The sequence below is a fragment of the Mustela lutreola genome, chromosome 8 (assembly GCF_030435805.1).
Source record: "Mustela lutreola isolate mMusLut2 chromosome 8, mMusLut2.pri, whole genome shotgun sequence".
Lineage (NCBI taxonomy): Eukaryota > Metazoa > Chordata > Mammalia > Carnivora > Mustelidae > Mustela > Mustela lutreola.
The window spans coordinates 25635959-25663166 of record NC_081297.1 but is presented as its reverse complement, the minus strand read 5'-3'; the positions used below and the strand labels follow the sequence as shown (position 1 = coordinate 25663166).

The 27208-nt window shown below is 41.0% G+C and overlaps 1 protein-coding gene across 1 annotated transcript; it reads left to right on the top strand.

Moving 5' to 3' along the window:
- Window positions 1-2881: 2881 nt before the first annotated feature.
- Window positions 2882-18091, top strand: LOC131839689 (ankyrin repeat domain-containing protein 7-like). Its single transcript, XM_059187451.1, has 6 exons — window positions 2882-3238; window positions 11712-11826; window positions 11978-12151; window positions 14703-14809; window positions 16512-16640; window positions 17872-18091. The coding sequence occupies exons 1-6, from the start codon at window positions 2994-2996 to the stop codon at window positions 18089-18091; spliced, it is 990 nt and encodes a 329-aa protein (XP_059043434.1). The 5' UTR covers window positions 2882-2993.
- Window positions 18092-27208: the final 9117 nt, after the last annotated feature.

The window sequence follows — 27208 nt, the reverse complement described above, 5'->3', positions numbered from 1 at the left end:
CCTGATGAAATGCATCATTCTCCATATCTTCTACAGCATATTCTTAGAGTCTTTTTGATAATAATGTCATTCTTAGAGAATCATTCTGGTGTGAATGAAATAATATCTCATGGATTAACATACAGTTATCTACACTAGTGATATCCTCTCCTACACTAGTGATATCCTCTCCTGTTTTATTGGCCGTGTGTATATTTTCTTTGGAGAAACATCCATTCAGAGCACCCTCACTGTCCCTTTTGGGTTGTCTTATTATGTGGTGTAAGAGATCATATATTCTGAACACAAGTTCTTTATCAATCTTGCTTTTTAAAAATCCAATTGACAATCTCTATTGTGGAGTGTTTAGTTAATTCAGATTTAGTTTTGATATACTTGTTTCTACACTTCCCATTTTGCTTTTTCTTTCCTATTTTTCTCATATCTCAAGAGATCCTTCTGTTCCTCCTTTTTTGAGTTACATCTTAGTGATTGATCTAGGTATGACTGTGTGCATCTTGTCAGTCTACTCTTAATTCTGGTTAAATGTAGGAACTTTGTTTCAGTAGATCTCATTTTCTTCTCTGTGCCCCTAGTGTCATATGTTATATCTGTGCATGTTACAGCAGCTCAACAGTACAGTGACATAACTAGTGCTTTATGGACTCTTATTTCCACAGTCTTTCTCTGGGAATGTCATTTATTTTTGCCTTTGTTTTTTTAAGAATAGTTTTTCTGGATATAGAATACATGGTTGCCTTTTTAAAAATCTGTAATCATTTAGATTATGTAATCCCATAGACTCCTAGCTTCCATTATTTTTTTGTAAGAAGTCAGCTGTTAATCATAATTTTGGTCTCCTTTTGTGATAGGTTGGTTTTTTTCTCTTGCAGATTTCGAGGTTTTGTGTTTGTTTGCTTATCCTTGATTTTAGCAGTTTGACCCCATGATGACACGTTTAGGTGTGGATGTCCTTGTCTATTTCCTGGTTAGGATTTACTGGGCTTCATGGATCTACAGATTAGGTTTTCATCAAATTTAAGCAATTTTTGGCACTTACTTCTTCAAATATATTTATTAATCCTTTTCTGTCTTCCTTCTGGGGATCTCCTTATCGTTGATCTGGTCTCAGGCTTTGTTCATTTTCTTCATTGTTTTTTTTTTTTTTTTCCTACCTCTCTGTTTGAGATTGAGTAATTTCTGTTGATTCTTCAAGTTCACTGATTCTCCTGTCATCTCAAATCAGTTGAATTTTCCATTGCAGGTACTGTATTTTTCAGCTGTAAGTTCCCATTCAATTCTTTAATTTACTTTGTATCTTTTTTTAAAAAATTTTATTTTTACAAGTTTTTTTTATTTGACAGAGAGATTTTAAGTAGGCATATAGACAGGCAGAGAGAGAGGGGGAAGCAGGCTCCCTGCTGGGCAGAGGGCCCAATGTGGGCCTCGTTCCCAGGATCCTGAGATCATGACCTGAGCTGCAGGCAGAGGCTTAACCCACTGAGCCACCCAGGCACCCCTGTATCTTTTTATTGAGACTATTCATGTGTTGTGTTATTTTCATCATGGTTTTCAGCACTATTTCCGTTAGTCTTTGACCATGTCCATGTAGCTGCTTTTAAATCTTTGCTGAATCTACCATCTGGAAATACTTAGATGGTTTCTCCTTAATGCTTTTTGTAGTAAGGGTCACCTTTCTTGTCTCTTTGTTTTATAATCTTGTTGAATTTCAGGTAATGTAGCAATTAGGGGTTCTGATTTCCACCCCAGGGGGTTGTCTTGTTTTGCTTAATAACTTGCCTCCAGTAAATTTATGAAGTCTGTCTCTCCTGCAGTGTGCAGCTATTGATGTCTCTGTTCATTTCTTAAATTTTTAAGTCTTGCTTCCTACATGTTGCTGCTGTGCCTGCATCCTTTCACATTTAGCCAACGATTGGGCAGATGTTGTGTGCAGACCCCATTATTCATGCTTTCTCCTCTGCTGATGGATCTGTGTGGGCTTCTAAGTCCATTCAACATTTGGGTCATTTTCAAGGCTGCCTGGTTTTTGCTAACAAGCTTTTTGCTTCTTTGCGTATATGTGCGTGGCTTGGCAACCATGGGTATGTGGGTGGCTTGAACCAGCTTCAGTTTCAACTGCATGCCCTGGGTAAACCTGGAGTTTATGTGGAGTGCTTATTACATTCAGATGGCTCTCTGACCTCTCAGATCTTAGTTAAATACCTTGCTACTCTTACCTTGTTTCCCCCAAACAGCATTGCAACCTCAGGCTAGAGAACTCTGTCTGCTTAGCATGGAGGCCACCTCTTTGACTTACTCTGCCTCAGGTCAGGCAAGTCCCTTCTCTAAGTGACAGGTTTCTGGCATGGGAAGTGAGAGCACAGCACAGACTCACACAACTCTAATCAAACTTCAGTAATTTTCATGAATAAACACTTCTTAGTTTGTTGTAGGTCTTCAGAGTCTTTAAAATATTATTATCCAGATTTATAGCCCCGGAGCGGCGAGCGGAGCAGAGGCCCCGCCGCCCCGCCCCCCAGAGAGGCGAGCGGAGCGGAGCCCCCGCCGTCCCGCCGCCCCGGAGCAGCGAGTGGAGGCCCCGCCGTCCCGCCGCCCGGCAGCGGCGAGCGGAGGCCCCGCCGTCCCGCCGCCCCGCAGCGGCGAGCCGAGGCCGCGGAGGCCCCACCGCCCCCGCCGCCCTTGTCGCCTCCGCCACCTCGCCACGGCGAGCCGAGTGGAGGCCCTGCCACACTGAGATCTGTGAGGCTTGAGCCTCGCACGTGCGCTTTGGGCACCTTTAGTGGCTGCCCTTTATGCGCAGGCGCAGCCACGAGGGATTCAGAGGTGCGCAAGCGCATTTGTGCTTGGCGTCATAGTTAACTATTGTTAGGTGCTCCAAGATTCCTAACTGTTGCGCGGTGGGTTTGTCTTATCTCTAGCACTGGTGCTGGTGTCTAGAAGCAGCGTAGAGCCAAGGGGAAGGTGAAGTGGTGGTAAAGCCTCTAGGCTTTGCAATGAAGAAGTTTTTTTGTTTCCGGACTGGGAAGGTGTGTTCATCCCCGACCTTTGACATCCAGCTGATGAATGACTTGAGGGCTTCGGTTTACAAGCAGGAAGTCACTGAGACCCAGCCCCGGTATAACATCCGCGTGAAAGAGCTCAAAAAGATCCACAAAGTTGCTCTCCTGGGCAACATATGGAATATGGAGCAGTTGCTACTGCGTGGGAAGAACGTGAATAAAAGAGACAAGAGGAAAAGGTAATAGGCATTAAGGGCCTGCTTAGCCAGAGGGAGTCATTTTGTGTTTATGTAGTGAATTTAGATTGACCCCGCCCCTCCCAGAGGAACTTACTTGCAAAGCCTAGATACAAGGGCAGGTCAGGCCAGGTGAAGACATCCAATCAGTGGGGTGCGCATATATCTATTAGGGTAAATTGAAATTCAGTTGGCCACACAGAGAAAGCCCCGGGCAGTTTTCTTTGTGTGCTGCAGATCTAGCATGATTGTGCAGTTTTCTCTGTGTATCACAATCTCATTGCCCACCTGTGTATAGCCTGGCTAAATGACCTCTAGAATAGTCTGTGAGGCTGGGAGGGGTCATCTCTTTGCAAGAGACAGCCCTGAGTGGTCAGTTTGATTCTCGATGCTTGGCGCGAAATAAAGCATTGCTTGACCTTCACTTTGTATCAGTCTCGCTCCTTTGATTACGGGATTGTCCGGGAGCAAACAATGAGCACTGAGCCAGCATCAGGATTTCTGGGAAAAGCCTCTGGAGGTAAGATCACGGGATCCTGTCTGTCTGGTTGTGGAGCTCCAGGGTATGGCCCACCGGGGAGAAGCTGGAGCAGCCATGCTCCCCAGGGCTAGAGTGGATGCGGGGATGCCCCTTCCCTCCACTGGTAGGTCGCCAGGGGGTTCAAGTCCCCATAGGCAGTCAGGGGGTTTGAGTTCCCCTAAGCTGTCACCAGGTGTTCGAGTCCCCCTAGGCAGCCAGGGGGTTCGAGTCCCTCTAGGCTGTCAGTGGTTTCGAGTCCCCTTAGAAAATCCCCAGCTGTGGCAGGACCACTGGGCCTGCAGTTGTCTTTGTCTTGTTTTTTTGTTGTCTGTTGTGTTGTTTGCTGTGTTTGAAGAAATGGGGCAAGCAGAGAGTGAGGGGACTCTGACTTTTAATGGCTATAACTGGAGCCAACTGTGGTTAGTCTAACTCGAGACAGAGACTTTAAGGAATATTCCCAAGCAGCTGCTGAAACTCTCTCTGTTTTGGGGCAGTTCCTGTCTTCTATGGCCCGATGTGGACTGCCTAGCCCCTCCCCCTTGCTGGCAGGAGAGCATGGCATCTGAAGTGGAGTGGGCCCAGGTGGAACATGAAATCTGTTAAGAAAGAGGTGACTAAACTGATGGTTAATTGTCTGTCTCAGGGTCTTAATGGGTAATTGTTAAAGTAGCTCTCAAAGTCTTTGGTAACCTGAAACTGTGAAAGTTTGAAGGTTTGCTTGAATGACAAATGGAATTAAATTTGTTGTACATCTAGGTCTTAACCAAATGGGATAAAATGCTAGAGTGTTGGTTGCTGGAACTGGATCTGTGCTTTTTTTTTTTTTTTAAAGATTTTATTTATTTATTTGACAGAGAGAAATCACAAGTAGATGGAGAGGCAGGCAGAGAGAGAGAGGGAAGCAGGCTTCTCCGCTGAGCAGAGAGCCCGATGCGGGACTCGATCCCAGGACTCTGAGATCATGACCTGAGCCGAAGGCAGCGGCTTAACCCACTGAGCCACCCAGGCGCCCCTGGATCTGTGCTTTTGAAATCTGCTGGTGAACATGTTTTGTACTTAGCTGATTCATAAATTTGCCTTCTAAGAATTCTCTTGTAAAATGACTTCCGCCTTAAAGGAAATTCATATGGGAAGACTTTCAGGACAAATACAGGTCTTTGATATGTTAAAATCCTGGAACTAAAATGGGTAAGAATTGCCAGAAGTAAAAGCTGCATTCAGACTAAACCAGAATTAGTAACATGGAACTAGATGACCTGAAAGATTGTAATGTTGTATCTCTTGATGTTTTGTCTTATTTTAAACATTACTGGTTCTGTAGTGTTTGCTCTTCCAGGCTTGTTAAACTTTTTCTTGTTATCTGTAACTTACAGAGATGTAAAAGTAGTCATTTGTAAACAAATCAAGGTACTCAACTCTCTCTATCTGAACCCTCTGAAACCGAAAGATCTCAGCAAGTATTCTTTCTTCCATGGCAATCAGTCATTTGCATAAGTTCAGTAGGAATCTGTTCTCCTTGTAACAAGACACCATTGGAAACACTGGTTATTTTACCAAGGCTTTGACTGGAATGTCATATTTGAAAAGATTCAGCTATGACTAGACAGCTTAAAGGAACTAAGGTGGACTTTATAAAACCTGGAGCCTGAAAGCCCTTTGGTACTGTTGGCCTGATACCTTGCTTACAGTGTTCCCAGCAGCCTCACCAGGCGAGTAAAGGATATAACTTCCTGGCAGATGCAGGAACCTCAGGATACTTTGGGTACCTCAGGAAGAGGAATTCTCCCAACTCAAGAGGTATTGCAGGCATGTCTGATGGCAAGTACGTGGCTTGGCTTCTGGCCTGGAGAGGCTACTATAAGCTTAACCTAGAGATTCCTTATGAGAAGTTCCAGCAAAGCAGATTCTCAAAGATTTATATGATCACTCACTGTTCTTGCAGAGCTTATGTAAGTAATTAGGCCAAGTTTGTTATAACTGGACTTGTTTTTCAAATAAATTAGTCCTGATTTGGTTATCTCTGGAAATGAGGGTTATTTTAGAGAGAAAAATTATGGTTTTTTTTTAAAGATTTTATTTATTTATTTGTCAGAGAGAGCGAGCGAGAGTGAGCATAGGCAGACAGAGTGGAAGGCAGAGTCAGAGGGAGAAGCAGGCTCCCTGCGGAGCAAGGAGCCCGATGTGGGACTCGTTCCCAGGACGCTGGGATCATGACCTGAGCCGAAGGCAGCTGCTTAACCAACTGAGCCACCCAGGCGTCCCAGAAAAATTATGTTTTAATATTACACATTTATGGGTGTTAAATTCTACATTTGATTGTCTTTAAATGCTTGTTTACCGAAGCTAGACAACTTGAGGTAAATTTCAGGGAAGTTGCATGATAGCTTGTTTAGATGATCTTGATTTTGCCAGGCAGTCAGCCGCAGATATAGGGAGGAAACTTCAGAAAATTGAAGAATTTGAAGGGAAGAATGTGACTGAGTGAGTGGGACTAGCAGAAAAAGTGTTTAACAACAGGGATGTACAGGAGGAAGGTTTTGGCATTACAATGAGGCAGGTAGGGAATGGTAAATGGAAGGAAAAGCCTAAGCACAGAGAAGGCAGGCAGGGAGACGTAGATTCAGATCAGTGTGCTTACTGTAAGGAAAAAGGGCATTGGGCCAAGGAGTGCCCCGAAAGGAAGATGGCCATGCTGGCCTCCAGAGACTGAAGGGGCTGTGGTTCAGAGCCCCTCCCCGAACATCAGGTAAAAATTGAAGTGGAGGGGAAATCAATTGAAACCTATGGGAAAAACTATCTGGAGAGGAAGTCTTGGTACAAGAGGTGAATGGCATAGAAAGACATAAATGGACAACTGTGCAGATGTTTGTGGCAGCTGTAGATGAATACCTTCTTTACGAGCCAGTCTCAGAACCAGAGGAGATAAGAGAAGGGAGCCTTCTCCAAACCCTACAGGTCTAGTTTCCTGAAGTCTGGGCAGAAGGGAAGCCCCCGGGCTTGGCCAAGGGACAGCCTCCAGTGGTGGTACAATTAAGAGCAATAGCCATGGTTGTTTGCGTCCGGCAGTACTCCCTTCCCTGGGAAGCAAAGGAAGGGATCAGAGAACACATTAACCGCCTCTGAGGAGACGGGATCCTAGTTCCCTGCAAGTCTCCGAGGAACACAGCTTTGCTGCCCATCAAAAAGGCCGAGACCAGGGAGTACTGGCCTGTTCAGGACTTGCGGGAAGTTAATAAAGGGGTTGAAGATGTCCACCCAATGGGGCCTAATCCCTATGCCCTCCTCTCCCTCCTGGGTCCCCAAAGAACTGTTTATACCATATTAGATGTCAAAGATACATTTTTCTGCATATCTTTAGCAAGGGAGTCTCAGCCCCTTCTTTGCTTTTGAGTGGCCCGATCCAGAGGAAGGATTTCAAGGCCAACTCACCTGGACAGAACTTCCCCAAGGGTTCAAGAATTCACCCACTATCTTCAACGAGGCCGTACATGAGGATTTGCAGGAGTATAGAACCTCCAACCTGGGAGTCACTCTGTTACAGTATGTTGATAACTTGCTAACAGCCGCTGAGGACTATGAGTCATGTTTGTGGGGATGAGAGCTCTCTTACAGATTCTGCAGGAAAAGGGTATTGGGTGTCAGCAAAGAAAGCACAGCTCTGTCAGAGCCATGCTACTTATCTAGGCTTTGATCTCCATGAGGGAGTGCGTTCAGTGTCTTGAGTCCAGGAAATAGGTGATCACCCAATTACCCCCGCCCCACCACGTCCCAACAAGTGAGGGAGTTTCTTGAGATGGTGGGCTACTGTAGGCTGTGGATACTGCAATCTACGGAGATTGCCTGACCTCTCTATGAACTGGCAAAAGGGGGGCTCACTATGATAGAGTGGACAGCTGAGGCAGAAGGAGCATCTCAGGAATTACAGACAGCCTTACTGAGTGCCCCAGCATTGGCCATCCCAGAAGCCCTTCCACTTGTATGTGGATGAAAAAGCAGAGGTGGCCAAAGGAGTTTTGACTCAGACTCTGGAGGCTTGGCAAAGGCCAGTAGCCTATCTTAGCAAGAAACTAGATCCAGTAGCAGCTGGGTTCCCCCTTGCCTCCGCAGAATTGCTGCCATGGCCCTCCTGGTCAAGGATGCAAGTAAATTGACTTTGGGTCAAAATCTCATCTTGACCACCACCCACACTACCAAAGGCCTTCTCCAGAATCCACCAGACCGATGAATGATGAACGCCCGAGTGACAGGGTATCAGGGCCTCCTCCTCAACGAAACAAGAGTGAGCTTCCGGCCCCCAGTGGTGCTAAATCCAGCCACGCTGCTACCAGTAGAGCTGGCTGACCACCTACATGACTGTGGGGAGGTCCTAACCTGAGTCACAGAAGTAAGGCTGGCCCTCAGAGACATTCCCCTTCTGGATGCAGAGGTGACTCTCTTCATGGATGGGAGTAGTTACATGGTCAATGGAAAAAGGGATGCAGGGGCTGCAGTGGTTTCCCCTGAGCAGGAACTCTGGACAGCAGCCCTGCCACATGGAACATTGGTGCAAAAAGTGGAGCTGACTGCACTCACCAAGGCATTGCTGATGGCCAAAGGTAAAACTGCCAACATCTATACAGACAGCAGGTATGCATTTGCTACTCTCCATATACATGGGGCTATTCAAAAGAAAGGGGCCTATTAACAGCAGAAGGAAAAAGAATTAAAAACAGAGAAGAAGTACTGGCTCTCCTCCAAGCTATTTGGGACTCAAAAGAGGTGGCTGTTATGCACTGCCCAGGACACTAAAAGGGGACTGATCTGATTTCAAAAGGAAACCAATTAGCAGATGAAGCTGCAAAGCAAGCAGCCCAAAACAACAGTGCAGGAGCTGGTTACACTTCCAGCTCCAGCCCTACCAGAAAAACTGAACTATTCAGAGGATTTAAAGTATTTACAAAAATGGCCTAAATTAGACCATGAGGGGAATTGGGCTAAGACTAAAACAGGAAAGTTAATTCTTCCTCGGAGACTAGGTAAGAAGTTAGTAGGCCAGATACATCAGGGTACTCATTTGCGGACATGAAAACTTAAGGAGCTTATAGGCAAGCAGTTCCAGGTTTCTAAATTAGGGTGTATGTTTCAGGATGTAGTTGATGGATGTGCTAAATGCCAGGGAGTAAATGCAGGAGGAACTAGAATGGGAAGAGGGAAAAGAGAAAGAGGTAAGGAACCAGGAATTTTTTTTAAATGTTATCATTTTTTAAATTTATTTTTTATTTCTTTTCAGCATAATAGTATTCATTGTTTTTGCACCACACCCCTCAGATTGTTTTTTAGAGTCCATAGTGTCTCATTGTTCATCTCCCCTTCCAATTTCTCCCAACTCCCTTCTCCTCTCCATCTCCCCATGTCCTCCATGCTATTTGTTATGCTCCACAAATAAGTGAAACCATATGAAAATTGACTCTCTCTGCTTGACTTACTTCACTTAGCATAATCTCTTCCAGTCCCAGCCATGTTGCTACAAAAGTTAGGTATTCATCCTTTCTGATGGAGGCATAATACTCCATAGGGTATATGGACCACATCTTCTTTATCCATTCATCCGTTGAAGGGCATCTTGGTTCTTTCCACAGTTTGGCAGCCATGGCCATTGCTGCTATGAACATTGGGGTACAGATGGCCCTTCTTTTCACTACATCCATCGCTCCTGTCACCGAGGGCACTTGGCGGTCTTCCCTCCTGAGGCTGGGCAGCAAGGGGTCTAGCGCCCAGGCTGGCTGAGCAAAAAACCAAAATCCTCAGCTGCCTTTGGACCCACTCATAAGTCCCCATATAGGCCACTTAAGAGACAGCTTTGATATGATTGAACCACATTTCAATAGTGACAGAAAAGAAATGAAGTATATATAGTATTTTACTTTATTTTTTAAGATTTTATTATTGACAGAGAGAGACACAGAGGGAGGGAATAGAGCAGAGGGAGTGGGAGAGGTGGAAGCAGCCTCCCACCCCTAGCAGAAAGCCCGATGTGGGGCTTGATCTTAGGACCCTGAGATCAGGACCTGAACCCAAGGCAGATGCTGAATGACTGAGCCACCCAGGCGCCTCCAGTATTTTATTTTTAATGGATATCTTTTTATATGATAATGTTATAAAAAAAGATCTAATCCCATAATATATCAACTTCTGGGCTACAAATTCTTTTGATAAAATCCAATATATAATTTTTATCTGTGTCCACTTTGTATGTATGTTATTTACTGAATGGCTGTTGAAAGAAATTTTGAATTTGGAAGATGGTTCTGTTTGTGATTAGGAAGACGTATTTCTCAAAATGTGTACTCTTCCTGTATTTATCAACATTCCATAAAGCAAATAAAATCATCATGGTTTTAAGAATTTTGTGTTACACCTGCTCTCTTTTATCATTGTGATGACATTAAGAAATTTTTTGGAATCACTAGAGTATACACCTGAAAGTAATATAACACTGCACGTTAACTGGAATTAAAATAAAAACTTAAATTTTTATAAGTAGACAGATACACCCTTCCAGATATCAAAATGTATCTTAAATTTCCACAAATTACACGGTTACTAATGGCTGAAAGGACAGATGAATGAATGGGGCAGAGAAGAAAATGCCAAACACCCCAATATGGTGACATTTCATATTAGTAGGAAAAGGTGAATCATTCATAAGTGGTGAAGAAATATCTGCTATTTATTTATTTATAATGGTATTAAATACTAAGATTGATAATTGGTAATTCTTGATTTTCATATAATCTACAAATCTAATAAAATGAAAAAAACAATTTCATTTATTATTTAACATAATAAATGAAAATATATCATATTTATATATATATCATATATTTGATATATCATATATATGATATATTTATGTATAAGATATAGAAAATATATATTATTTCATATATAAAAATATATATAATACATAATGTACAAAAATAAAACTGTTCCTGTTTATTTGAATCCTGAGCTTCCTTTGGCTTAAAGTTTCTTGAAAATCAGAGTGAAGAATTACTTAAAAAGAATTCTTCATTATTTTAGTCCTCTTTTCCCATAATGCTTTCAAGAACTAAAATTTATTTAAATGCCAACCATGTGACTAGAACTGCAGTAGAGCTGTTGTATGTATAGAACATTATTACATTTAATGTAAGGCACATTGATTGTGTGATGCCCCACCATTTTGTATACCATTAAGAAATCTTAAAAAATTCTGCCAATTATAGTTGTAAGACATTTTGAATTATAAATCACATTCCAATGTCAGAGATACTAAAAGGTGACAAAATGAGCCTCCTAGAATCATTGATATGTAGTATTCTTGTGAATATTTAAAACATATCTGAGAAGTAGGCATAATTGTATCAGTTTACCTAATGGGAGTGTTGTCTTTGTATAATAGTAGCAATAGTAATAGTCATAATAATAATAATATGTAACAAACTTTGCATAGATCCTCATTTAAGCATCGTGACGAGGTCTCATGAGATAACTATTCTTTACTTTATTTTTCTTAGTTTTTAGTAATCTCTGTAGCCAACATGAGGCTTGAATTCATGACCCTTGAGATTAAGAGTCACATGACCTTCAAACTGAGCAAGGCAGGGAACATGAGATAACTGTTTTTATCTCCATTATTTTGATGAGGAAATTGAGGATAAGGCTGAGCCATAACTATTAAGTTTAAATCCTATTAAGTAGGTCTCAGTTTGAGCTGAATCTTGAGGTCACGCTCTACCTAGTCAGATAGCCTGCTCTTTTATTAGTATGGTGAATGATCACTAATAATTATTGTACTTTCTTCAAAAGAAAACGAAATCTTTGTTTTTGAGTCAAAGGAATAAGATGCTATTTAATGTTTACAATTACATGAATTAATTGCATGTTTTGAAATAGTGCACTATAATTTCCTAAAATGTTCTTTCACTTCCATAGGACGCCTCTCCATGTGGCCTGTACCATCGGCCATGCCGACATGGTAGATTTTCTTGTAGAGAGGAAATGCAAGCTTGACCTCTATGATGGAGACTATAGGACTCCTCTAATGAAGGTGTGTGGTAGCAGCTGTGTCTGCCTGAGATGGATTTGATTTAATTACTTAGAATGAAAATTTATTGCAATTAAATGTAACTAATTGGTTGTAGCATGCTTGCTTTAAATTCCCAGAATTTACACTCTGTTTCTTGGGATACTACTGATAGGCTGTACAATACCAGGAAGAGGCATGTGTAACTACTCTTTTAGAACATGGTGCTAATCCAGATCTTATGGATAAGTTTGGCAATACTGCCCTCCACTATGCTGTTGGTGGTAAGAACACATCAATAGTAGAGAAGCTGATTTTATACCATGCAAATATTGAAGCAAGAAACAAGGTACGTCAACATTATTTATAAAGTATTTGAAATTTTAAAACATATATATGTATAAATTTTTTTAGCTACAAAACATTTATTTACATATTTATTCATATATGTAATAAATAATGAATACTGAATTCTATACATCAAGTCCTGTCACCAGGGAAACAACTCCAAAGCCAGGGCAGGGAGGACTAGAGAACGATGAAGGCCACGGAAAGGGCAGAGTTCTGTTTCCCAGCCGCCCTTCCACCCCAGAAAGAGAATCTTCCCATTAGTGCTTGGGAGTGGATGGTGGGCTCAGAGCCCACAAAGGCTTGAAGGCCTGAAGGGAGTGAGGTGATGATGGAGGCTGGGTGCTGTGCAGGGGCTTAGGAAACGGGTGCTGCTGGGAAGGGGTGGGAGACCATGGCCCAGTGGGGTAACTTGGGTGAGTGCGAGTGGGAGGAGAAAGCAGCAGGTTGCAGGCCCCGGGCACTCCAGGCTCCAAGGTTCTGAAGATGAGAGCACGGGGATCGAGTCATGACATCCTCCAGGGGCATCTACTTGTGCTCATAGCCACTCTGCCTGCCATGTCCTGCAATGGGGTCTCCCATTTTACAGAGTAGTTCCTGCTCAGCATTGTGTAGGTCCTCAGGGGGTAGTAGCTGTGCATGGGGAGTTGAGGGGGACCGCACTCACTCTTCCACTTGTTATTTCTTTTACATGTCTTACCTCCTACCACTGCCCTTAAGGAAGCACTGTTGGTTCACATAGAGAGGGTCAATTTTTCATACATAGAAGCTCGAGCATTCCCTGAATGAAAATATTTTGAAATAACTTAATTGTCTAAGATTTCACTTTATTTTTATTTAAAAAATTTTTTTTCTTGAGCGTACTTTTTGGAAATACATTTTTGTAGGGACTGTAAAGAAAGAAAGCACATATGCAGACTTATAAGGAGAGAAGCATGCTCTTCACATAGCAAGAATTTTTCTGCCTTGACTTCTAACCCAAGTAGTAATTCTGAGTAATTTTATATGGAATATGCCTTATTCTGCTCTAAGACCATGATCTAGTTATAGGGATAGAGAAGTGATCTATGTTTCTATGATTCAGTTGATATTAATACTAGTCTTTGATACATTTTCATTCTTAAATTCAGCAATTATCTACAATTGATTATAGTTATTAAGTTTTTGTTGACCCAAGTGTTGGTTTTCTTCAAGTTTTGAAAGAGGCCAGCTTTGGCTAACAGTGCTGTAAACTGTCAAGTCAGTTATTCAAAGTTTTAAGATTTCACTTTAATGAAATTTTTTTAAAGAAAGATTTTATGTATTTGAGAGAGAACGTGAGAGTGAACACACATGAGTAGGGAGGAAGGGCATAGGGAGAGGGAAAAGCAGGGGAGCCTGATGCAGGGCCGGATTCCAGGACCCCAAGAACAGGACCTGAGCCAAAGGCAGACACTTAACTGACTGATCCACCCAGATGCCCCACAGCTGCTCTTTTAATTCAGAGTCCATCTCCTTAGTGACCCATTTGGAGCAAGAGTGCTTTATGTTGACATCTGGGATCCTGATACCATTGATAGAAGAGAATCAAGCATGTTGATATAACCTGGAGAAAAGCTTCACCTTTACTGGAAAGCTCTCAACACTGTATCCCTGAAACTCTAATTCTGAAATGTTAATGTTTGCCATGAAAGTATTGTCAAATGGGGATAAGCAAATTTAAACAGATTTCTTTTGCACTAGAGATAATGTGCAGTTCTGTAATATTTCTCAAACATCGAGGATCATTGAATCTTTCTATTGAGGCACAATCCTCACCTTCCAGCAAAGTATATGTTCTTTGGAATATAATTTAAGAAACACTACTCCGGAGATAATCATTTAGGCTGTTAACTCAGTAAAAATACTTTAAGCTTTTACAGCTATGTTTTAGAGTTTGGAGATATAGAGATAAAATATAGTCCCTTCCCTCAAGAAGCTCTTGGTTTCAATGGGTGCAATAAAATAAGTGGAGTATACAGTGGTAAATGCTGTGATAGAAGCTGAGATTCTTGGAACCGGTCAATGTTTGAAGTAAGATTTGGAGAATGACTCCAGTTAATCTGTTGAAGAGGTGGAGGAGGGCTATTTAACTTAATTTAATTTATTTTATTTTTTTCAAAAATATTTATTTATTTGAGAGAGTGAGAGTGGGAGAGAGACGTGAGCAGAGGGGTGGGGCAGAGGGAGAAGGAGAAGCTGACTCCCCACTGAGCAGGGAGCCTGACGTGAGGCTGGATCCCAGAACCCTGGGCTCGGGACCTGAGCTGAAGGCAGACCCTCAGATTGAGCCGCCCAGGTCCCCTGAGGAGGGCTATTGCCAAGAGAAGGAGCAGATGGTGAAAGAGGGGGGTGGGGGTGGGGGGGAGAGTAGGGGCGGTGGGAGGGGGTGGGGAAGACGGAGGGCTGGGGAAGGTGGGGGGTTGAGAGTACTTATGTATGTATTTAAGGTTAGAGGATCCTTTATAGGTTTTAAAATTCAGTATGGAAGTATGTAATTTTCTAAATTATAAATTGTTTTTACACTTTTACAGGTCGAATTCACACCGTTTTTACTTGCTGTAACTGAAAACAACCACAAAATGGTGGAATTGTTAATTAGAGAAAAAGCAGATGTACATGTGGTTGATAAGTTTAAAAGGTACAGTAGTTGGTTTTTTTTTTTAACCTTATATTGTTCTGGGTGGTAATAATTAAGTCAGAAAGATTAACTTAATAAGAAGAAGATTAATTTATAATTACATAGTGAAAAATGTCGACATGTCATCAGTTAGGCAGAAAGCGATTATTCTGATGGGGCAACATGAAGAACAGTATACGCAGAATTTATATTCTTTCATATTGACTGATGTGATCTGCAGTCTTTTTTTTCTGCCATATGACTTTATATTAGCTAAAAGGGTTTCATATTAGTTTTATTATAAAGTGTGGACTCCTTTTATTTTATGACACAATATTAAACTTCTTAACCCTTTTATAGTATTTTTTTGAAATTTCTACTTCATATAAATTTTCCTTAAAAGATGCATATGAAACATAAATAGGAGTTGTTTTATCTTTTGGATGACTCCTTGCTTTAAATTTTTTTGTAAAGAATACTGATGTTAGATGATCCCTAAGTGATTATTAATTACTATTACCAGATAGGGTGGGCTTATCATCCTTTTTCATGTATATATATATATATATATATATATATATATATATATTTATTTCCCCCCCCCCCCCCCATTGGTAAGGGTAGAAGGATGAAATATAACTTTAATTGAATGGATTTTTCTTTTTGTGAGGACAAATCATAGGTTGATGATAAAGAGAAAAGAGATGGACTTTAGATAGACCCAAGACTAGGTTTAATTCCTTTCCTACTTCCTGGGTATGTGACTCTGGAAACATTACTTATCATCATCAGATACGTTCTCTGATATGAAAAGGAGGATAATATATCCTTCAAGGGTTGTTATAGTATATATACTATATATATTAGTATTTAATTTAGTGCCTAACCATGCTTATTTTAGTACCATTAACTGCAACTATGACTCTTTTATTACTGTTAGTATCAATGCTGTCATTTTAAGCCTGCAAGTAGATTTTTTTGTTTTTTTATTTTTAAAGATTTTATTTTTTTGAGAGAGAGAGAGAGAGAGAGAGCGCGAGCATGAGCAGGGGAAGGGGTTAGAGCAGGGAACCAGATGTGGGGTTCAATTCTAGGACCCCAAGTTCATGACTGAGCTGAAGGCAGACGTTTAAATGACTGAGCCACCCAAGCACCCCTGCAAATAACTTTTTTTTTTAAGATTTTATTTGTTTATTTGACAGAGATCACAAGTAGCCAGAGAGGCAGGCAGAGAGGGAGGGAAGGCAGGCTCCACACTGAGCAGAGAGACCAATATGGGGCTCGATCCCAGGACCGTAAGATCATGACCTGAGCTGAAGGCAGAGGCTTAACTCACTGAGCCACCCAGGCACCCCTGCAAATAACTTTTTATACAGACCTGTCCTCTAGAAGGCTTGGAAGTACACTGAATCAGCTTGAGGAAAAAAATGGGGAATTCTTTTTTAAAATCTTCCTCATTCAGTTAAGTGACCTCAGCATAGTTTCTTGTTCATCAAATGACTTTAAACTAGCAACTTCTACTATCATACCCAGGTGGGACAAGAGGCTTCTTTTTTGTCTTTTAATTTTAGCCATGGAGGTAATTTACAAAGATAAACACTTGAAGTTGTTAATGGTCAATTCTGTACTGACAGGAAAGATATCAACCTGGTAAAGTATATGAAGTTTGCTGTTTAGATAACCCTAAGTTCCTAAGGGTGAAGTTATGTCTCTGTTATTTTAGAACAGCCCTCATGCTTGCTAAATCTCCAGATATAGTCAGGCTTCTTCTTCAGCAAGGTGTTAATACCTCTTCTCGAGATGAACGTGGATGGACGGCAGGAAACTATAATGTTTTTAGTGGATTTGATGGGTAAGTGTTTACATTAAAATGTTAGTTATTACTAAAGTGAAGTTTAAAATAATTGAACTCTTAGTTCTTATGTAACAGATGAGAGTTCGTAGTTTGATTCCAGCAATTTTGGGGCTGCAGTGAGTTAGCCCATGTCACTTGCCAGAAACCAAGACAAAGGCTAGACTAGTCAGCATTAGAAATGAGTGCAGGATTAGTCAGCATTAGAAATGAGTGCAGGATTTATTTTTAATCTCAGGACTATCGAGACATTTATCTTTAGGGATCCTAACTGTATCTGTTTCATTCCAAGGATAACTGTTATGCATGGGGTACAAAGAATGTTACATTTGTGTGTGTATTCCTCCCTTCCTCCCTCTCCTCCCTCCCTCTCCTCCTTTCCTTTCTTTGTAGATTTCAGTTATAATTATTTCAGAGGGGGGCAGAGTAGGGACAGAGGAAGAAGCAGATTCCCTGCTGAGCAGGGAGCCTGACATGGGGCTCAATCCCAGGACCCCAAGACTGTGACCTGAGCTGAACGCAGATGCTTAACCAAGTGCCAAGTGAGCCACCTAGGTGCCCCAACATCACCTTCCCCCCCCCCCCCCAACTAGTTACTTGGGTCCTGAGATGCTCAGTTTAGTAGAAAACCCTATCCTTTCCCTTGACGGTTATCTCCTATTCTTTCCCCTTTGAATTTTCCAAGAACCTAAGGAGTTCCCTAAGACCAAAGAGACCATCCTCTTTCTCAAGTCATTTGGAGGGAAAAAAGGACATTCTTATCACTCCCTTGTTTCCTTTGATTCTATTGCTGCAATATTGCTGTGTGGTGCCTTGGTGACTCAGTTGGTTAAGCGACTGTCTTTGGCTCAGGTCATGATCCTGAGGTCCCAGGATTGAGTCCCGCAGGTGGGCTCCCTACTCAGAGGGGAGTCTGCTTCTCCTTCTGACCCTCCCCTCTCTCATGTTCTCTCTCTCCCTCTCTCATTCTCTCTCTCAAATAAATGAATAAATAAATATCTTAAAAAAAGAAAGAAAGAAAATAAAAGAATTAATTTTTTGAGAGAGAGAGAGAGAGCAAGAGCATGAGCATGAGCAGGGGGAGGGGCTGAGTTAGGGAGCCAGACATGGGGCTCAATTCCAGGACCCCAAGATCCTGGAAGACACTTAAATGATTGAGCCACCCAGGCACCCCTGCAAATAACTTTTTATACAGACCTATCCTTTAGAAGGCAATTTTTTCCCCCTGTAGTCTGGTTATGGTTGACCTTTGCTCCCAGGAAGCCCTTGCTGATCTGCATTCTCCAGTCTTCATGGTGACCCACAATGAGACTTCAAAGTTACAACATCTTTTAGTTTACGACATATGCGCTCAGCTGCTATTCCAAGGCACCAGCACCCTGTTCTGGCCGCCAGGCCCCCTGACGTTAGCCACACACACCCTTCTCTTCACACTCAAAAGCCTTACATGAAGCCCATATGTTAGCGCAGACCTTCATAATGAAGTACCCCTTGAGGATTTTGCTTGTCTATCCTGCTAGCAGATGATAGTTGGGACCCTTCTAAGCTGTTAAAGAGGTTCAAATAATGCTACAGGAAGAGCCTGGACTTTCCTTTCTCCTTTGTTACTAGGCCTGTATCTCAAGCCTGATTTAAATCCCGCAGAGCGCCTTTTCTTATGAGGTGATGAAAGGTCTCATACTGACCTTCCCAGAGTGGTGGGCATCACCTTTCCCGAGAGGCCATGTTTTGGGTATAATATTTCATTAAATCTTCTTAACAACATTGTGAAATAAGGAAGCAAGATGCCTGTTTTATAGAGGAAGACTTGGAGACAGAGAGAAGTGGCTCCCCCAAGAGCAAATAGCTGTGATTATGGAGTTAGGACCACTGAGTTCAAAACACGTTCCATTATGGCAAGCTAACACTACTAATTGCTAAATTACTACTTCATGACTAGTTCACCTTACTTTGAAGTATATAGGGTAATTTAAGTTTTGATATTAGCTCTGATATTATTTCAAATACACTTATGAATTTGATATATTTGGTAAATGTTTTTCATATCGGTATTAAAATAGTAATATTGTTTATCACCCTTCTTATATGTAGCAATCACCAAATAATTGCCAAACATACAGAAGAAAGACTTAAAAATTTTTCGCAAAATAACAATCCAGGTAAGACTTTTCAGAGTGAAGTACTTTTGGTGGTCACATAGATGAAGTCAGAGTAAAAAAGTTTTGATAATGAAAGAACAGTGGGGGAAAACAAAAACCCAAAACCGTAAGTGTAAATTGTTAAGTTCACTTTCTTGCCTTCTTTCTCTTTCTCTCCCCCACCTCTTGATTTTACTTATTTGACACAGAGAGAGAGAAAGTGAGAGAGCACAGGCAGAGGGACAGGGAGGAGCTGGTTTCCCACTGAGCAGGGAGCCCAATGTGGGACTCAATCCCAGGGTCCAGGGATCTTGACCTGAGCTGAAGGCAGATGCTTACCCAACTGAGCCACCCAGGGGCCCCTATTTTTTTTTTCTTTCTTAATATCTTTCTATTATTTTTTAAATTTCTTTTCAGTGTAACAGAATTCATTGTGTAAGCACCCCACCCAGTGCTCCATGCAATATGTGTCTTCCATAATACCCACCACCTGGATCCCCCAACCTCCCATCCCCTGCACCTTCAAAACCCTCAGATTGTTTTTTCAGAGTCCATAGTCTCTCATGGTACATCTCCCCCTCCAATTTCCCTCAACTCCCTTCTCCTCTCCATCTCCCCATGTCTTCCATGTTATTTGTTATGCTCCAGAAATAAGTGAAACCATGTGATAACTGACTCTCTCTGCTTGACTGATTTCACTTGGCATAATCTCTTGTAGTCCCGTCCATGTTGCTACAAAAGGTGGGTATTCATTCTTTCTGATGGAGGCATAATACTCCGTAGTGAATATGGACACATCTTCTTTATTGATTCATCCATTGAAGGGCATCTTGGTTCTTTCCACAGTTTGGTGACTGTGGCCATTTCTGCTATGAACATTGGGGTACAGATGGCCCTTCTTTTCACGACATCTGTATCTTTGGGGTAAATACCCAGTAGTGCAATTGCAGGGTCATAGGGAAGCTCTATTTTTAATTTCTTAAGGAAACTCCACACTGTTCTCCAAAGTGGCTGCACCAACTTGCATTCTCACCAACAGTGGAAGAAGGTTCCCCTTCCTCCACATGCTCTCCAACACACGTTGTTTCTTATCTTGCTAATTTTGGCCAATCTAACTGGTGTAAGGTGGTATCTCAATGTGGTTTTAATTTAAATCTCCCTGATGGCTAGTGATGATGAACACTTTTTCATGTGTCTGATAGCCATCTGTATGTCTTCATTGGAGAAGTGTCTGTTCATGTCTTCTGCCCAGTTTTTGATATGGTTATCTGTTTAGTGTGTGTTGAGTTTGAGAAGTTCTTTATAGATCCTGGGTACTGTCATTTGCAAATATCTTCTCCCATTCCGTGGGTTGCCTCTCTGTTTTGTTGACTGTTTTCTTTGCTGTGCAGAAGCTTTTGATCTTGATGAAGTCCCCAAATTTCATTTGCACTTTTGTTTCCTTTGCCTTTGGAGACATATCTTAAAAGAAGTTGCTGTGGCCAGTGTTGAAGAGGTTACTGCCTATGTTCTCCTCTAGGATTCTGATGGATTCCTGTCTCATGTTGAGGTCTTTTATCCACTTCAAGTTTATCTTTGTGTACGATGTAAGAGAATGGTTGAGTTTCATTCTTCTACATATAGCTGTCCAATTTTCCCAGCACCATTTATTTTATTTTTTTAAAGATTTTAATTTATTTATCAGAGAGAGAGGGGGAGAGAGCTAGCACAGGCAGACAGAATGGCAGGCAGAGGCAGAGGGAGAAGCAGGCTCCCTGTTGAGCAAGGAGCCTGATGTGGGACTTGATCCCAGGATGCTGGGATCATGACCTGAGCCAAAGGCAGCTGCTTAACCAACTGAGCCACCCAGGCATCCCTCCCAGCACCATTTATTGAAGAGACTGTCTTTAAGCCAGCATTAACCTGATCCCCAAAGCCGGCAAAGACCCCACCAAAAAGGAGAATTTCAGACTGATATCACTGATGATTATGGGTGCTAAGATTCTCAACAAGATCCTAGCAAATAGTATCCAACAGCACATTAAAAAGATTATCCACCATGACCAGGTGGGATTCATCCCTGGGTTTTAAGGATGGTTCAACATTTGCAAATCAATCAATGTGATAGAGCAAATCAATAATAGAAGAGAGAAGAACCACATGGTCCTCGCAATTGATGCAGGAAAAGGCATTTGACAAAATCCAGCATCCATTCCTGATTAAGACGCTTCAAAGTACAGCGAGAGAGGGAACATTCTTCAACTTCATAAAACCTATCTATGGAAAACCCACAGCAAATATAATCCTCAATAAAATTGAATAAAATCTCAATAAAATAAAAATTGAATAAAAGCTCAATAAAATAAAAGCTCATAGCCTTCCCGTTGAGATCAGGAACACGACAAGGAGGCCCACTCTTACCACTCTTGTTCAACATAGTATTAGAAGTCCTAGCAACAGCAATCAGACAAAGAGAAATAAAAGGTATCCACATTGGCAATGAAGAAGTCAAACTCTCTCTCTTCGCAGATGACATGATACTTTATATGGAAAACCCAAAAGACTCCATCCCCAAACTACTAGAACTCATACAGCAATTCAGTAACGTGGCAGGATACAAAGTCAATGTACAGAAATCAGTGGCTTTTTTATACACTAATAATGAAAACACAGACAGGGAAATTAGAGAATCGATTCCATTTACTATAGCACCAAAAACCATAAGATACCTGGGAATAAACCTAACCAAAGAGGTAAAGGATCTGTACTCAAGGAACTACAGAACACTCATGAAAGAACTCGAAGAAGACACAAAAAGATGGAAGACCATTCCATGCTCTTGGATAGGAAGAATAAACATTGTTAAAATGTCTATACTGCCTCGAGCAATCAGAAAGCCATTCCGAATAAAATTCCACCAGTATATTTCAAAGACCTGAAGCAAATAATCCTAAAATTTGTATGGAATCAGAAGAGACCCCAAATTGCTAAGGAAATGTTAGAAAAGAAAAACTGGCTGCATCACATTACCTGATTTCAAGCTTTACTACAAAGCTGTGATCACAAAGACAGCATGGTACTGACATAAAAACAGACACATAGACCAGTGGAACAGAGTGGAGATACCAGATATGGACCCTCAACTCTATGGGCAAATAATCTTCGACAAAGGAGGAAAAAATACACAGTGGAAAAAAGACAGCCTCTCTCTTTTTTTAAATTTATTTTTTATTTATTTTCAGCATAACAGTATTCATTATTTTTGCACCACACCCAGTGTCTCCATGCAATCTGTGCCCTCTATAATACCCACCACCTGGTCTCCGACCTCCCACCCCCCGCCCCTTCAAAACCCTCAGATTGTTTTTCAGATTCCATAGTCTCTCATGGTTCACCTCCCCTTCCAATTTCCCCCAACTCCCTTCTCCTCTCTATCTCCCCATGTCCTCCATGCTATTTGTTATGCTCCACAAATAAGTGAAACCATGAGATAATTGACCGACTCTGCTTGACTTATTTCACTCAGCATAATCTCTTCCAGTCCCATCCATGTTGCTACCAAAAGTTGGGTATTCTTCCTTTCTGATGGAGGCATAATACTCCATAGTGTATATGGACCACATCTTCCTCATCCATTCATCCCTTGAAGGGCATTAGTATCTTTCTTTATAGTCCAGTATTCAGAATTATTTAAGAATTTAAATACTGTCATGAACAATAGGAACAAATCCATGAGAGAGACCGGACTCCAGGAAATAAACTGAGGGTTATGAAAGGGAGGGGCTTGGGGTATGGGGGAACTGTGTGATGAGTATTAAGGAGGGCATGTGTTGTGATGAGCACTCGGTGTTATACGCAGCTAATTAATCATTGAACACTACATCCGAAACTTACGATGTAGTATATGCTGGCTACTGAACATAATTAAAAAAAAGTACCTCAGTGTGAACAACAAAAAAAAGGAATTTAATTGTAGGCAATTTAAAATATAAGGCATTATTGTCTGAAAAGAAATTCATTATTATAGTCATGACCCCTAAAATCCCTTATATCTTTGTGTAAATAAGAGAAAGATTTTTAAGTTAGTATCTTTTATACTTCCTCTTTAAGCATATTAAAACAAATTGAACTTGTTATGAAAATGGATCTTTTAATTTTTACAAGTGAATTACATTTAATAAATATTATTACATACTGATTTGTCTCATTTAAAAAGGAGCTATCCTTAAAAGTGGGAACTCTACAATACATTCCTGGTACCATAAGGAAATGGCAAAAAATACGAACTGGAAAACTTAGCTAGTATGCAGCAATACCAGTGAGACTGTTTTTTTTTTTTTTTTTTTCCTTTAAAGGTGACCGTCTATGGTATAGAAATCAGAAAAGAAACGCCTTGAGAAGCATAGGTTGTTTTACATATTGTTGTATCAACAAGATCTCACCATTAACAACTATTTACTAATTTCTCATTAGTAAAAGAGAATGAGATATGTTGACTTTATTAGAACAATATTTTCTTCTGTTTGTTGCATAATTGTCATGATAGTGTAATTTTTAAAAAAGATTTTATTTATTTATTTGACAGAGAGAAATCACAGGTAGGCAGAGAGGCAGGCAGAGAGAGGAAGGGAAACAGGCTCCCTGCTGAGCAGAGAGCCCAATGCAGGGCTTGATCCCAGGACCCTGGGATCATGACCCGAGCCGAAGGCAGAGGCTTTAACCCACTGAGCCACCCAGGCGCCCCAGGATAGTGTAATTTTGTTAGAACATGATACTCTGTTGCCATTAGTAAAGAGATTATCATAATAAAAATTCGAATGGGGCAACTGAGGCTCAACAGATTATAATAAAAGCACAAAAATGGTTCACAATAACAAAAATGCTACCATTGCTTCCTAGATGTGGCACCTAGTGCATTGTACAATCTGAAATGCATGAAGAAACATTTAATTTAGTAGACTTTTATCAAAGAAAATCTGTAGGTTGGTTCGGTTTTGCAATTTACTCATTTTCATTTGTTCACTTAGCAAATAACTATCAAGTGTCTTTTAGCTACTGTTACTCTGATGTAGAATACAAACATTCAAAAAACAATCCTTGCCCTCCAGGAGTTTGTTATTATCATTGTCATTTTTATTATTTACTCTATTTTTACTACTTTATTTTTATTATTTAGTTTATTCCATGCTTAGTATGTGCCAGAGTCCCCTAATGTTTATAATTCTCATTGCTATGTTTTTATTGGTATTTAATATGTAAGTCGATAGTATGCAGACTGAGTAGTAAGTTTGCCAGGTAAATAAGCAGAAGAACCATGTTTGGCAGGAGGAACGTCCATCAAGATTACATGTTTTGGAGAGGGAACAGCAGTGCGGATGCTCAGATTTATGAGTCACTGGATATTGTGACTCATACACTGCTCGGAGCACTCACGAGCAGTTCAGTTTTGCTGGTGCAGAAAGTGTGCTATGGAATGGTTGGAATGAGTGAATACTTAGCTAAGGCAAGCTAAAGAAAGTTTTTCAGTACCATGGAAAGGTGTAGATCTTACCCTGTAGACCTTGGGAAATTTATCAGGTCGAATGCTTTTAGCTGCAAATTAACAGGTGACTTATAATAGTAACTAAAACGGGCCCACCTGGGTGGCTTAGTCATTATGCATTGACTCTTAATTTCAGCTCAGGTCACAGTTTCATGGGTCATGAGATCAAGCCCCACATCCCACAGGGCTCCGTGCTCAGCATGGAGTCTGCTTGACGATTCTCTTCCTCTGCCATTCTCCCATTCGTGCACTCTCTCTAGTATGCGTTCACTCTCTCTCAAATAAATAAATCTTAAAAAAGCAAACCAAACAAAACAGTGATTAAAACAGTAGGAACCAGAATTGTTTTGATGGATCAGTGATGTCTCCAGGATCCCAGTTGTCTCTTTTTAGCTTTGAGGTTGGCAATATTTTCTATGCCCTTTCCTGATTGGCTAATAAGCAACAGTTCGAGGCATATTCTCACATGACAATATCCAGTGACTGGAAGGACTGTTTTTATATGTTTCTTTTCTTTTCTTTTAATATTTTGTTTATTTATTTGACAGAGAGAGACAGACAGAGAGGGAATACAAGCAGGGGGAAGCGGCAGAGGGAGAAGCAGGCCTCTTGCTGAGCAGAGAGCCTGATGTGGGGCTGGACCCAAGCCGAAGGCTGATGCTTAACAACTGAGCCACCCAGGCACCCCTATATGTTTCTTTTAAATAGGAAGAAAACTCAGAGGCTTGCAGCAACTTTCCTCTAACATCTCATAAGCTTGGTTATATCACATGCTTGTTCCTAAACCAGCCACTGGTAAACCAGGTACTGTGATTAGCTTAGAATAATCCTTTTTCCTTTTGAAGCTGGGGTAAGGCCACCTTCTTCATGTTTGGGACAATAAATATCCAAATAAAGTTGTGGTTTTCCAGCAAGAATGAAGACTATGGCATCGTTATTGGGGAGGGAGCCAGCAGTACTTGATGCAGAGACTCACTGGAGAATGTGAAGCAGAAGGGTAACAAGATTAGATTTGAATTAGGGCCTTCTGGCTGTGGCACAAAATAGTGATCACCAAGCTTTTTCTCTAAAGGGCAAGATAGTGAATATTTTAGGCCCTGTGGTTTTTCAACTACAAAGACCACTATAGTGTGAAAGCAGCTGTAGCAATACGTAGGTGAATAGCAAGAGCCAACCATCTGGTTCTGTAAATAAAGTTTTATGGGGGCACAGGCACGTGACTGGTCTGACTTGGCCTGTGGCCATAGTTTGGTCACCCCTCATGTGGAGGATAGATTGAAAAAAAAAAAAACATGTAAAGAGACTGGAAGATAAAGGAGGCTTATATTTCCTTCATCTAGTATCAGTCCATTATGAAATGTTTACTCCTCTATACTGAAAAAGTCAGGAGGCTCAATTTATTCAATTTACAATGTTGTTCTTTTTCTAGGCCTTATCTTTCTGATTTTTTAAAAATTTAAAACTTTTCAAAAGATTTTATTTATTTGAGAGAAAGCACAAGTGGGGCAGAGGGGCAGAGGGAGAGGGAGAAGCAGACTCCCCATTGAGCAGGGAGCCTGGTATGGGGCTTGATCCCAGGACCCTGAGACCATGACTTGAGGTGAAGGCAGACGCTTAGCTGAGTCACCTAGGTGCCCCCTTTCTCATTTGTTTTGCTTAAAAGCTTTTTATTCATTTAATAAATAACAATATTAGTTGGTGGCTTTTTTTTTTTTTCTTCTGGAAGTCATCAGTTAGGAGCTCATGTTTGCGTAGGGCAGTGGCAGGGGAAATATAAATCAATGAGAGAAAAGAAGTATAGTTAACACAGTTTCATGATTATTGAATGTAGAAAGAGGAGAGAGGGGTATGCCTGGGTGGCTCAGTTATTTAGTAGCTGCCTTCAGCTCAGGTCATGATCCCAAGGTCCTGGTCTAAAACCCCACATTGGGGTCCCTGCTCCATGGGAAGCCTGCTTCTCACTCTCCCACTCCCCCTGCTTGTGTTCCCTCTCTCGCTGTGTCTCTCTGTCAAATAAATAAATAAAATCTTAAAAAAGGGGGAGGGGGAAGAAGAAATCTTAGAAGAGTCATACATTTCCAGGTTGTGCACTAACATTTAAACTGGCCATGAAGAATGAGTAGGACTTTATTGGAGTGCAGTGGGAATAGGGAAGACCAGGTATTTTCTGTATATGTTGAATTTGATGGAATATCCATGTAGTATATTTTCAGTAATTGGATAATTGAATACTAGGAGTTTCTAGCTGGAGATAGAGCATCAAGTTTGGAGGTGCTTATTTGAAATAAACTTATTAGAATTATTAGGCAAAGTCATAGCTTGGACAAAGATTGAGCTTGTCCATGATGGAAAACATATAGAAACAGATGAAGGCCAGTGAACAAAGCCTGGGAATACCAATATATAAAGTGTGGATGGAGGTGTAAGACTTGGTAGAGAAGACTGAGAAGTGGCTGGGGAAACTTAGGAGAGGAATTAGAGGAAATGTTGTTGAAAATTTTGAAAAAAAATTTCATGGAGTATTAATTGTATCAAATAAAATCACTAAAAAAAGTTGGATTTAACTTTTAAAAGTTCTTACCAAAAATGGTAAAAGAACCATTTTTGAGTTGTAAGGTCTGTTATTTATGTGACTGGTACATTCTGTGTCCAAATATGGAATAATAACACATCAAGTAAGGTCCTCCCTAACTTTTTCTAACTGCAGTATCTACCTGGACAGGGTCAAGGGGAAATGGTCTAGCCTGGTGAGTAGACTGGCCAACATTTTCCCATAATTGTCAAAACCTAGGGGTCAAGTGTGAGGAAAAGTGTTGTCTTTCTTACCTTTTTTGTGTAGAGGTACTTGAGCTTTTCTTCAAGTCCCTGGTACATTCTCCTGGATGAATACTAGGACCAAAATCTGGAAG

Bases quoted from the DNA above. Each gene is read 5' to 3' on its own strand.
- LOC131839689 (XM_059187451.1), top strand. From the start codon at position 2,994: ATGAAGAAGTTTTTTTGTTTCCGGACTGGGAAGGTGTGTTCATCCCCG. The intron at 11,827-11,977 runs GTGTGTGGTAGC...TACTACTGATAG, and splicing joins ATAGGACTCCTCTAATGAAG to GCTGTACAATACCAGGAAGA. The intron at 16,641-17,871 runs GTAAGTGTTTAC...TTCCCCCTGTAG, and splicing joins GTTTTTAGTGGATTTGATGG to TCTGGTTATGGTTGACCTTT.